This window comes from Pan paniscus, chromosome 18, assembly GCF_029289425.2.
Source record: "Pan paniscus chromosome 18, NHGRI_mPanPan1-v2.0_pri, whole genome shotgun sequence".
Lineage (NCBI taxonomy): Eukaryota > Metazoa > Chordata > Mammalia > Primates > Hominidae > Pan > Pan paniscus.
The window spans coordinates 76,493,824-76,506,808 of record NC_073267.2 but is presented as its reverse complement, the minus strand read 5'-3'; the positions used below and the strand labels follow the sequence as shown (position 1 = coordinate 76,506,808).

General features: G+C 54.2%; 1 protein-coding gene across 11 annotated transcripts in view; it reads right to left on the bottom strand.

Annotated features, from left to right (window-relative positions):
- CES3 (carboxylesterase 3) overlaps nucleotides 1–12,985 on the bottom strand; it is a 50,819-nt gene that overhangs the window by 20,622 nt on the left and 17,212 nt on the right. For 4 of the 11 annotated variants that reach the window (XM_055100306.2, XM_055100307.2, XM_034940386.3 and 1 more), the window contains 8 exons: nucleotides 12,814–12,918; nucleotides 11,196–11,297; nucleotides 10,676–10,816; nucleotides 7,786–7,866; nucleotides 6,245–6,392; nucleotides 5,048–5,197; nucleotides 4,807–4,885; nucleotides 2,151–4,699 (listed from right to left, as the gene is read on the bottom strand). In XM_055100306.2, the coding sequence (XP_054956281.1) occupies nucleotides 4,504–4,699; nucleotides 4,807–4,885; nucleotides 5,048–5,197; nucleotides 6,245–6,392; nucleotides 7,786–7,866; nucleotides 10,676–10,816; nucleotides 11,196–11,297; nucleotides 12,814–12,918 (1,002 nt within the window). In that variant the 3' untranslated portion in view covers nucleotides 2,151–4,503. Of the gene's footprint in view, nucleotides 1–1,158; nucleotides 2,075–2,147; nucleotides 4,700–4,806; nucleotides 4,886–5,047; nucleotides 5,198–6,244; nucleotides 6,393–7,785; nucleotides 7,867–10,675; nucleotides 10,817–11,195; nucleotides 11,298–12,813; nucleotides 12,919–12,985 lie in introns of those variants that run through there. The other 7 variants (XR_010110274.1, XR_008621469.2, XM_034940384.3 and 4 more) reach the window with 5 other exon arrangements.

The following is a 12,985-nucleotide window of genomic DNA, read 5'->3' as shown; positions in this document are numbered from 1 at the left end:
AGCTAGGACAGGGTCTGAGGCCTCAGCAGCCGGCTTGCCCACCCTCTCCAGGGCCTGCTGGTGTTGGCGATACCCAACCTGGTAACACCCCCCCGCTACACTCCCGTGGCTGCCCTGTGGGGGCCACCGTCAGGCCCAGAGGAAGAAGCCTCTTTGTACATCCAGGGTGGCCCACACCAGACCCCTGATTTCCGGGTCCGCTCCTGCTTGCCTTAAGGCTGCCCTAGCGGGGCTTCTTTTCCCTGACCTCTGTGTCTGGTCAGTTGCCCGGTCTTGTCTGCGGACTCTAAATCTAGAGCCCACCAGTGCCTCTCCATCCACCTGGCAGCCCACCCTGGTCCCCTCCCTGTTCTCCCTGCTCTCCCCCTCCTCTCCCCTCTCCCAGCCACCCTCCTCCATACAACAGGGCTTCCATGAGCGTCAAGTCCCTGCCGCCCCCCGTCGCAGCCCACAAGTCCTCTCACGTCTGCTCTTTGCTGACCTCTCCAGCCCTGCAGAGCCGCGATTCCTCCACACATTGCATCCTTCAGGCCTTTGCTCCTGTTGTTCCCTCTGCCAGGCACGCCCTTCCCCCGCTCCCCACCCTTCCAGTCTTCTACGCTGGTCTACATGGTTGAGTAACCTCTGTTTATTCCTCGGGTCTCAGCTGACATGTCCCTCCTTCCCTGTCTCCCAAGTCTGGGCCGGTCTACGTCTCTGTGTCCTCACAGCCCTTCGTGTCCCAGTTACACACTGTAATATTGGGGTCTGTTTTGTTTTGTTTTGTTTTTGAGACAAGGTCTCACTCTGTCACCCAGGCTGGAGTGCAGTGGCGTGATCTCGGCTCACTGCAACCTCTGCCTCCTGGGTTCATGTGATTCTCCTGGCTCAGCCTCTCTAGTAACTGGGACTACAGGTGCACACTAGCACACCTGGCTAATTTCTGTATTTTTTAATACAGAGAAGGTTTCGCCATGTTGGCCAGGCTGGACTCGAACTCCTGACGTCAGGTGATCCACCCGCCTCGGCTTCCCAAAGTGCTGGGATTACAGGCGTGAGCCACCGTGCCTGGCCAGGGCCTGTCTACTTGTCAAGCTCTACCAGCTTGTGGGGATGAACTTCCCTGGTGGAAGGAATTGGATGAGAATAGCAGGACTTCAGTGGCACGTGGAGAACTTGGACTTGTCTTCAGGGAGACAGGGAGTCACCAGGAGCTTTCAAGCAGGAGAATGATATGACTCAGAGCCCTTCTGGCTTTCTGTCTCTCCTTCCTCCCCAGAATGGACTTCCCAGAACAGAGCTGGTTCCAGTTGGAAATGAAAATGCTGGCCAGGCGCGGTGGCTCACGCCTGTAATCCCAGCACTTTGGGAGGCCGAGGTGGGTGGATCATCTGAAGTCAGGAGTTCAAGACCAGCCTGGCCAACATGGTGAAACCCTGTCTCTACTAAAAATACAAAAAAATTAGCTGGGCATGATGGTGGGTGCCTGTAATCCCAGCTACTCGGGAGGCTGATGCAGGAGAATTGCCTGGACCTGGGAGGTAGAGGTTTCAGTGGGCTGAGATCGTGTCATTGCACTCCAGCCTGGGCAACAAGAGTGAAACTCCATCTCAAAAAAAAAAAAGACAGAAAGAAAGGAAGAAAGAAAAAAGAAAATGAAAATGCTTTTCACCCACCCATCGGCAGCCAGCAGCTCAGTCTGACTGAGGAAGGGCATTTGTGCAACTGGAGCTGGTAGGATGGCATAACGGGGGCAGGGCAGACTCTGGGATATGTATTGAAATCCAGGTGTTGGCTGGGCACAGTGGGTCACACCTGCAATCCCAGTGTTTTGGAAGGCCGAGCCGGGAAGATCATTTGAGGCCAGGAGTTTGAGGCCAGTCTCGGCAACATGGTGAGACCCTGTCCCTACAAAAACTAAAAAAATTATCCAGGCATGGCAACACTCACTTGCAGTCCCCGCTACTTGGGAGGCTGAGGTGGGAGAATCGCTTGATTGAGTTCGAGGCTGCAGTGAGTTCGAGGAGTTCAAGGCTGCAGAGAGCTACAATCGTGCCACTTCAGTCCAGCATGCACAGCAGAGTGGACCCTGTCTCTAAAACAAAAACAAAAATAAACCCAGGTGTTTTAAGGTAGTGGTACATTGATCCTCAAAGCAAGAAATGTTTACTTCTGTGTCCGGAATTGGTGGGTTCTTGGTCTCACTGACTTCAAGAATGAAGCCACGGACCCTCCCGGTGAGTGTTACAGTTCTTAAAGGTGGTGTGTCGGGAGTTGGTTCCTTCTGATGTTCAGATACGTTCGGAGTTTCTTCCTTCTGGTGGGTTCCTGGTCTCGCTGGCTCAGGAGTGAAGCTGCAGACCTTCGCGGTGAGTGTTATAGCTCATAAAGGCAGTGTGGACCCAAAGAGTGGGCAGTAGCAAGATTTATTGCAAAGAGCGAAAGAACAAAGCTTCCACAGCCTGGGAGGGGACCCGAGGGAGTTGCCACTGCTAGCTCAGGCAGCCTGCTTTTATTCTCTTATCTCGCCCCACCCACATCCTGCTGATTGGTCCATTTTACAGAGAGTCAAGTGGTCTGTTTTGACAGGGTGCTGATTGGTGCGTTTACGATCCCTGAGCTAGACACAAAGGTTCTCCACATCCCCACTAGATTAGCTAGATACAGAGTGTGGACACAAAGGTTCTCCAAGTCCTCACCAGAGTAGCTAGATACAGAGTGTGGATTGGTGCACTCACAAACCCCGAGCTAGACACAGGGTGCTGATTGGTGTGTTTACAAACCTTGAGCTAGATACAGAGTGCCCATTGGTGTATTTACAATCCCTTAGCTAGACATAAAGGTTCTCTAAGTCCCCACCAGACTCAGGAGCCCAGCTGGCTTCACCCAGTGGATCCAGCACTGGGGCAGCAGGTGGAGCTGCCTGCCAGTCCCGCGCTGTGCAACCGCACTCCTCAGCCCTTGGGTGGTCGATGGGACTGGGCGCTGTGGAGCAGGGGGTGGCGCTCGTTGGGGAGGCTCCGGCCGCACAGGAGCCCACGGGGGGTGGGGGAAGGGTCAGGCATGGAGGGCTGCAGGTCTCGAGCCCTGCCCCGTGGGGAGGCAGCTAAGGCCCGGCGAGAAATCGAGCACAGCAGCTGCTGGCCCAGGTGCTAAGGCCCTCACCACCTGGGGCCGGCCAGCTGCTCTGAGTGGGGGGCCTGCCGAGCCCACGCCCACCCGGAACTCACTCCGGCCCGCAAGTGCTGCACGCAGCCCCGGTTCCTGCCCGCGCCTCTCCCTCCGCACCTCCCTGCAAGCTGAGGGAGCTGGCTCCGGCCTTGGCCGGCCCAGAAAGGGGCTCCCACAGTGCAGCGGTGGGTTGAAGGGCTCCTCAAGTGCTGCCAAAGTGGGAGCCCAGGCAGAGGCGGCGCGGAGAGCGAGCGAGGGCTGTGAGGGCTGCCAGCACACTGTCACCTCTCACTTCCACTCTGAAAACCTCTGAGTGCTTTTCACCTTTTGCAGCCCGAGTGGGTGGGTCTCTTCTTTTCTCTGTGACAATAGCCTGACTGATGCCCTGGTCCAGATGCCCTCCCCTGGCCTGTCCTGCTGTGTCTTGGTGGGTGCTCTTGGAAGCTCCCCAGAAACTGGTCTCCCCAAGCCAGGAAGGGAGGGAGGACCCGGCACTGGGGCTGGGAGCTGGCATCCAGCGTCCTGAGGGTCAGGGCTGGAATTGGTGAGGGTCAGGTCTGGGTGACACTCATGGCCCTGATGGATTCTGTTGTCTTGTGCAGGGGCCAGGACTGGGCAGCAGAGAGGAGGAGACCCCTCCCGCCCTAGTCTGAGGCCTTAGTCAGGGGCTAAGGTCTGGTCTAGGCTGGATCCCCTGGCGCCCCAGGACTTCTCCCATCCCAGGTCTCTGCCATTGGCATGCACCCTTCTGGCCAGGGTGGACAATGTCGGTGGGGGCCTCAGTATGGCTTTGGCACCTGAAGGCTCTGGGTTCAAGTTCAGCAGCTGCCATTCCCATATTCTGTGTTTCACTCACTCACTCAGCAAACACCCCCTAGCTCCAGGTCCCACCCGATCCTGGTGTGGGTGACAGAGTGGGGGTAGGCTAATCCCCATTTTGAGAGAGCTCCTCTGAGGGGGAGACAGACACAGACACGGTGCTAGCCTCGGGTGGACCGTGCTCTAATGGATGCAGACTCGGGGCCGCACAGCCCAGAGAAGGTAGGGAAGGCTTCCTGGGGGAGTGAGTCCTCCAGGAAGCTAGAGGAATGTGCTAGAACCTACCACGAAGAAAGCAGGAAAGGCACTTCAGGGAGAGGGAAGAACTTTTACAATGGCCCAGAGGTGGGAGCCGGCCTTGTGACATTTCAAAAGAGCATAACTCCAGTCACAGAGCGGCCGATGCTTTAAGGAACACGACTCCATGCAGGTTGAGATTAAAGTCTCAGCAGGGGGAGAGGCGGGCTGCCCTGCTGGGACTCTGCCACCACTTGAAGAGTGGTTTGCCCCAGCCAAGAAGGTTCAGGCCCGGCCTCAGAGGTCCTCCTGGGCCTTCCTGTTCTTCTGCTTCTGGTGCCACTGTTGTATCTTGCTGGGGAGCGTCTCTGACCAGAACTGCATCCGGGCCTCCCTGAACTTCTGTCTGGCCCGTGGCACTGGGTTGATCTCCAGATATTGTTCCGCCTGGTTGAATCGGGGCCAAGGAGGCAGAGCCTTGCTATTGGGGTCCCTGGGTGGGAGGAATGAATGAGGACCAAGGCTTCCTGTGCTGTCCCCCAGAGGGGCCGACCTGAGCATCCCAGGCCCAAAGCTAGCTATGCCCTGTCACTCACTCACCCTGTCCGGGCAAAGTGGGTCCACTGGGCCATCATGGTGAGGCTTAGCTGCTTCTCCTCCTCTGTGGCCTCTGGAAAGGCTGGAAAGGTGAGAGGGACAGAACTGAATGAGAGTCAGGTGGGACCTGGAAGGGACCCAAGGATCCTCAGTGCTGACTGGAGACCCGTGTTCCCGCAAGCCCTGCCCAGGCCCCTTGGAGTCTGGCAGCCTAGGGATCACATGTCTGTCTGTCTGTCCTCACCCAGGCGGGAGCTCTCGTCCATGAGGAAGGGACCTCCGAACACAAAAGCACCCTCGGCGCCATGATCAGCCTTCACCCAGGCGGGTTTGATCTTCGCAAAAGAACTGGGTCGATGCTGGAACTCATAGAAAAAGACAGGGCTTCCAGAATCTACAGAGAAAGGATGGGATGGGAGTTAGGCACTCATGGCCTGATTTGATGCTGCCTTTGGCAGCACATGCTCATAATAACACCAATTTCCATGATGATGATGATGATGATGATGATGATAAAATGACTAGCTGCAAACATTTACTAAGCGCTTGCTAGGTGTCAGGCACCATTCTGTGTGCTCTGTGTCATCATTTTAATTTAATTTAATATTTTTATTTTAATCTCTGAAATGGTCTTGCTGTCGACCGTGCTGGAGTGCAGTGGCATGATCACAGCTCACTGCAGCCTGAGACTCCCGCGCTCAAGTGATCTTCCCACTTCAGCTTCCCAAGTATCTGGGACTACAGGTGTGTACCACCATGCCTGGCTAATTTTCAAAAAATTTGTGTAGAGATTGGGGTCAATATGTTGCCCAGGCTGGTCTTGAACTCCTGGGCTCAAGCGATCCTCCCGCTTCTCCCAAAGTACTGGGATCACAAGATTGAGCCACCCACCGCGCCTGGCCAGTGTCATCATTTATTGAATCCCCATCACAATAGATTAGATTCTGTATTAATAGAATTAATAGATTAGATTCTATTATTATTTCCATTTTACAAAGGAGGAAACTGAGGCTCAGAGGGGGTAGGTATCTTGCCCAAGGTCACAAAGTTTAAAACTTGGAACTGTTCTGGGTCTGCATCAGGGATTAGCTACTAGGCTTGAAGGAAGCAAGACTTTCCCCCCAGAAGTGCTGAAAGAGGATGAAATCACCCATTTGAGTGAATCCCTGAGAATTAGTGATAGGCCCTGCTGGGTGACCTTTGGTGAGTCATTGTACCTCTCTGAGTCTGGGGTTTTCTCCTCTGCATAGTTTCCTGCTGGAGATACCTCTCATTACTATGACACTGCATCCCAGAGAAAGATAGGTTTGGTGGGGGGCAGTGGGGTGTGGGGTGCAAGGCATTGAGGGAACCAGCACCCTATCATGCCATGTCACCTGTGATGACCCAGCTCCTGGGCCCAAGTGGGAGGGGTTGGGCAGGTGTCCAGGGACAGGCTTACCTCGAAGGTATCTTGAAAAACTGACGGTGGGAACATTGATGAATACGTCACCCATGAATTCCTGGAATGCCTGGCATTTGGCTTGTGCGTCCGAGTTGCTTCCTAGGTATTCATCTATGACGGTGGGCATCATCTCAGGGGGCACATCCTGGGGCAAGAGGCCAGGCTCAGCCCTGCTCAGGGTGCACAGCTGTGGCAGACCATCCCAGGAAGCCCCAAACTCTCCAGCATAGCTTCCCTCATGTCCCAGGGCTCATGGTCCAGGGGACAGCCAGCTGCCTCTCTGCCTCCCTGGGAGTTTGGCATAAGCTCAGGTTTGGAGTCAAATCTTAGCTCTGCAACCACTGCTTGGCTGTATGATCGCAGACAGGTGGCTAAACCTCTCTGAAAGTCAGTCTCTGCCTGGCAGCCTATGTGAAGTCCCCAGCAAAGGGTCTGGCCTGGAAGCAGGTGCTCGGTTGAAGTTAACTGGGAAGTAAGTGAGAGCAGAAATGATAGGGGCTCCCCTCAGCTCCAGAGGGCAGTGATGAGATTGCTTGAATGGGAAGGGTTCTGGGGCTTCCAAAGAAGGGAAATGGACAAAGATTGAACAGCCCCTGGTATTGAGATCCCAGGTAGACTCTTCAAATGCAACGTTTAGTCTCCTTACAACAGCCCAGGTGAGTGGGCAGTGTCATCCCCATGTGTAGATGAAGAGATGGGCTTAGAGGGGATAGGATAACTGGGCAAGTGCCCAGCGCTGGGATTTGGCCCCAGGTCTGTCTAGCTCCACGTCTGACAGCTGAGGCTCTAGGGTCAGACAGAACTGGCTTAAACTCTGCCTCTGCCCCTTCCCCAGCATGACACCTCAAGCCTCAGTTTCCTCATGTGTAAAATGGGGCTAGTGAGAATTCCTCTGTAAAGAGTTGCAGCGCCGGGCGCGGTGGCTCCACGCTTGCAATCCCAGCACTTTGGGAGGCTGAGGCGGGTGAATCACCTGAGGTCAGGAGTTTGAGACCAGCCTGGCCAACATGGTGAAACCCTGTCTCTACTAAAACACAAAAATTAGCCGGGCATGGTGGCAGGCGCCTGTAATCCCAGCTACTCGGGAGGCTGAGGCAGGAGAATCGCTTGAATGAGGGAGGTGGATGTTGCGGTGAGCCGAGATCGGGCCACTGCACTCCAGCCTTGGCGACAGAGCAAGACTCTGTCTCAAAAAAACAAAAAAACAAAAAAACAAAGAAAAGAAAAGAAAACAGAGTTGCAGTGAGGATTGAAGGAGATGAATCCCTCTCCCAGCGCTCAGTGCACCATAGTCCCTGGCACGTAATATGTGCTCATTAACGGGCAGTTTCACGTTGACGATGATGGTGATGATGGTTTTCCTTTGAGAACCACACTGGCTCATATCTAAGGAGATTCCGGAGTGGAAGTAAAATTGATCAGTTAGACAAAGGGGCTTGGTGGTAGGTGGGTAGCTGTGGGTGTCGGAAAGTAGGGGCAGAGACTGTGCTGTTGGATGGGATACCCACTAGCTTCCTCCCTCCTGCCTCTTGTCTCACCAGACTGGTCAAGACGGGTGTTGAGATGGCCAGCATGTCCTCCCGGCTCATCTGCTCCATTGTATCCAGGAGACCCCAGCCCTGTGTGGAAACCAAGGCCCTCTCAGTGGAGCCTGACCACTGGCTCACCCCGACTCCCAGCCCTGGGCAAGAGAGTATTCACAGTCCTGAGGCCAGAAACTCATTATGGAGCACTTGGCCAAAATGGGGCTGAAAAGTCCACAGATCCAAAAAGATAAACCGCAAATTGGTGGGAGGTGGTTGGTGTGGATGGGGAGAGCAGCCCCAAATACAACAGGCAAGTGGTTAAAGGCAACTGTAGAGAATGAAAAATTTCTTCAACATTTTTTTTTTTTTGAGACAGAGACTCACTCCGTTGCCCAGGCTGGAGTGCAGTGGTGCAATCTCGGCTCACCGCAACCTCCGCCTCCTGGGTTCAAGCTATTCTCCTACCTCAGCCTCCCGAGTAGCTGGGACCGCAGACGTGCACCACCGTGCCTGGCTAATTTTTGTATTTTTAGTAGAGGTGGGGTTATGCCATGTTGGCCAGGCTGGTCTCACACTCCTGGCCTTGAGTGATCCGCCTGCCTTGGCCTCCCAAAGTGCTGGGATTAAAGGCATGAGCCACCGGGCCCAGCCTGAGTCACCCAACTTCTAAGAAACATTCTCAGCAACAAGTCCTGGGCACAGCCTTCCACGCCAGGCAGATCTCCCCAGGTCCTAGGGCACAGCCAGGTTGGGGTTCCCTTGGTTTCACTCATACAACTGTAAGTTGATGGTGTGGGGTAAAGGCTGCCTGCCAGAGTTGAGGGCATTGACCTGAAAACTTTTACAAGCTTTGTCTTTTGTGAGACAGTGTCTCACTCTGTCACCCAGGCTGGAGTATAGTGGCACAGTCTCGGCTCACTGCAGCCTCTGCCTCCTGGGTTCAAGTAATTCTCGTGCCTCAGTCTCCTGAGTAGCTGGGATTACAGGCATGCACCACCACGCCAAGCTAATTTTTGTATTTTTAGTACAGATGGGGTTTCACCATGTTGGCTAGGCTGGTCTCGAACTCCTGACTTCAAGTGACCCACTCACCTCAGCCTCCCAAAGTGCTGGGATTATAGGCATGAGCCACCGCACCCGGCTTAAGCTTTGTCTTTGAATGTCAAGATTGCATGAGCCTCTCTCTCACATACCAAGGGACCAATATGAGGGGATTGATTCCAAAGGGCTAAGTCAGAGGACAAAAGCCATGGACATGAAGACATTCACTGCGCTATTAGCCTCAGTGGTAAAAACTAGAAGTTGCCAGGGCCGGGTGCAGCCTCATGCCTGTAATCCCAGCATTTTGGGAGGCCAAGGCTGGTGGATCACCTGAGTTCAGGAGTTCCAGATCAGCCTGTCCAACATGGAGAAACCCCATCTCTACTAAAAAAAATACAAAAATTAGCCAGGCATGGTGGCAGATGCCTGTAATCCCAGCTACTCAGGAGGCTGAGGCAGGAGAATCGCTTGAACCTGGGAGGCAGAGGTTGCAGTTGGTGAGCTAAGATCGCGCCATTGCACTCCAGCCTGGGCAACAAGAGCAAAACTCCATCTCAAAAACAAAACAAACAAACAAACAAAAAAACTAGAAGATGCCCAAATGCCAAGATGAAAGAACAATGTAACGAGACGCTCCATTTGTGGAAGATTTGCAGCCATTAAAAGTGGTTGTTGGCTGGGTGCTGTGGCTCATGCCTGTAATCCCAGCACTGTGGGAGGTCGAGGCAAGAGGATTGCTTGAGGCCAGGTGCTCTAGACCAGCTTGGGCAACAGAGGGAGACCTGACTATACACGGAAGAAAAAAAAAAGTTAGCAGAGTATGGTGGCACAGACCTGAGGCCCCAGCTACTCAGGAAGCTGGGAGGATTGCTCGGGCCTTAGAGGTTGAGGCAGTAGAGAGTCATGATGGCGCTGCTGCACTGCAGCCTGGATGATGGATCGAGACTCTGTCTCAAAAAACAAACAAACACACAAACAGCAACAACAACAAAAATGGATTGCTTTGTCTTAGGGTGTGCAATGGGCCAAGACGAAAAAAAAAAAGAAAAGTGAAGAAAATGATTGCTGTGAAGATGGGTAGAAGAATAAGAACGACAGAAACAAGATGCTTGGGATGAAAGCACAGTGCTGACACTCTTGTGGGAAGTTCTATGCACCTGGAAAGGACTGGAAGGGACTTGGCTCATGAAGTCCCCGGTGGCTTGATATCTAAAACCTGAGAGTTTTAGTCAATTGCTCTGGCACAGAGTCACACTAACCAGTCTCATAGAGCCTGATGTATAAACCAGACGCCAAGGCAGGAATATGCTGCCCAGATCAGCACTGCCCAGAAGGCCAGTTTGTGCAAAAGCCTGGTTCCCCAAAAGAAAACATTTGCTTTATTGAAGTGGCCCACGCCTGTAATCCCAACACTTCGGAAGGCCAAAGCAGATGGATTACTTGAGGTCAGGAGCTCGAGACCAGCCTGGCCAACGTGGTGAAAGCTGGGTGTGGTGGCATGTGCCTGTAATCCCAGCTGCTTGGGAGGCTGAGGCAGGAGAAACTCTTGAACCCAGGAGGTGGAGGTTGAAGTGAGCTGAGATCGCACCACTACACTCCAGCCTGGGTGACAGAGCGAGACTCTGTCTCAAAAACAAACAAACAAACAAACAAAAAGAAAAAAAAAGCAGAACAACAACACAACAAAACAAAGCTGGGTGACCTTGGGCAAGTCCCTCAAACCTTTCTGGGCCTCTGCTTTCTCACTTATCAAATGGGAGTAACGGGAGTGCTCCGTTCACAAGGCTGTAGTGTTGATGCTGGGGTGGGAGGTACTGGCTGGGGCAGGGCCTTGAAGGGCACAGGGGCGGGAGCAACTCACCCTGGGGATGAGCCAGCTGAACTCATGGTTGTTGACACCCATGAGGAAGGGCACAGAGTGGAAGGGCTTCTCCTTCAGGAGTTCCTTGGGGCTTTTGGGGAAGACAGTGCCATCAACGGTGAGAGGATAGATAGTATTTTTCTGCAGGAGAAAGCAATGCAGGAGGCTCCCAAGTTAGGGCCAAACCTCAAAGGCTAGGACCCCAGCAGCCACTGAGCTGCAGGCCTGAGTGTCTGAGCCTGGAGGGAAAGTGAAGGGATGAAGATCACCAGGGTTAAGGGGGTCGGGGGAACCAGGAGATCAGGGCAACAGATGTGTCCAGTTTCTTTCCTAGAAGACAGGCCTGCTGTGGGGATGGAGATGGCCCTCCATTTCTGTCTCCAAGCCCTCAGCCCCTTCCCCTCATGAGCTGCTGTCCCCAGCCCCACCTGGGGGTAGACTGCCCCTCTGCTCCTGCAGGGGATGGATAGAACCCCTTCTGTGCCATTGCCCGGCACCATCCCCAAAAGGGTGGCCATACCAGCTTCTTGCTGAGGACCAGCTCTTCTCCTTCCTTCTGCCGAAGGCACTGCACCATCTCAGCCGGGGAGCTGGAGCTGCAGGCCAAGGTGTTTGCGATTTTCTGGGGACAAATGAAAGAGTCATGCCTCCCTCTCAGCCACTCAGCCCCACCTTGCAGCCTTCTGCCTCCCACAGAGAGGGTGCATCTGTAGGACAGCTGGATGTGATGTCACAGATCGGCCTTGAGACTGGTCACAGACTTGCCACCACTCCTGAGAAGCCTGCCCTGCCCGTCAGCTTGGGTGGTCCCAAGGGCCCCCTTGCGTCCCCTATTATACCATAATTTTATTATCTGGGGGAATGGGGGCACTGAGTCCTCATTGCCCTCTAAGAATAGTGTCATTATCTTTTATTATTATTTTTTTGAGACAGACTCTCGCTCTGTCGCCCAGGCTGGAGTGCAGTGGCATGATCTTGGCTCACTGCAAGCTCTGCGTCCCGGGTTCACGCCATTCTCCTGCCTCAGCCTCCTGAGTAGCTGGGACTACAGGCACCTGCCACCACGCCTGGCTAATTTTTTGTATTTTTAGTAGAGATGGGGTTTCACCATGTTAGCCAGGATCACCTTGATCTCCTGACTTTGTGATCCGCCAACCTCAGCCTTGAGATGTGTTTTTCTTTGGACACAGGAGAGACAGGGAATGACCTCAAGTCTGTGGTCGAGAAAATCTCTCCTGGCCATGGGGAGAGGATGGGATGGGGAGGTTGAGAGGTGGATGCTGTTGTCCATACAAGAGTCAACATGCCCACGCAGAGGTTCCAGAATCATCTTGTACACAGTGGTTAAAATGCCCAGCCCACACTGCCTTGGCTGCCATCTGGGGCCAGGTGAGGGAACTGACCCAGTCTTCCAAATCCTGCTCACATTTGCCCCCTCTCCCCCCGATGGCTCTATGCCTATTCCATCCTGTCTCTTTCTCCTGGACTCTGCCCTGGTCATTTCACTGGTGTCTTGATCTTCAGGACGGCTGCCTCCAACCCACCTTCTACTCCAGGTAGCTCAACCTTGTCATTGCCCAACTTCTTCCTGCCCTCTGGAGAAAGTCCAGATTCCCAGGCATGGCCCCCACTTCTCCAGCACCTTCACTTCCTGCCCTGTTCCCTAACCTGCGAGCTTGCTGCTGCAGGACCTGTCACTCTCTCCCACACCTGCAGCCTTTGCAGATGCAGTTCCCACTGTGGCTTCCCCTGGATTTTCTTCACAAGGCCTTACAATGAGGATCTAGGGTGGGGATCTGGAGCCTGAATGGAGAGCTCTCAGGCAGCAGGTGGCTGGCAATGGAGACCCCCTCCACCATGCTGCCTGGGGCAGAGAGGGGTGCTCCTGAAGACCCCACCCTGGAGAAAGGGCCAACGATGATATGCTTCAGGGTGGCTTCCTTCAGGAAGCCCTCCCTGAGTGCCAACATGCTGGAATGCAGCAGTTGTTTCCTCTGATGCTCCTTCGTCTTATTGGGCTCCTCTTTGCTAACAGGGAGCTCCCTGCCAGCAACCCCCGCTACTCTGAGACCCCAGGGCCAGCACAGAGTGGGGTATGGGAGGCACACATAGAGTAAGAGAGGGAAGGAAATACAGACCTGAGCTAGGGGCCAAGGGTGAGAGTCGATGATCCCTGGGGTGGTGATGACCCCACTCTGTGTGATGGCTCTGTGGAACAGCCCTGCAGCCACTGGGGACAGGACCTGGGTGCATTGGAGAGAGTAGGTGGCTGTCAGAGGAGGGCAGAGGAGCTGGGAGTTCTGAGACCAC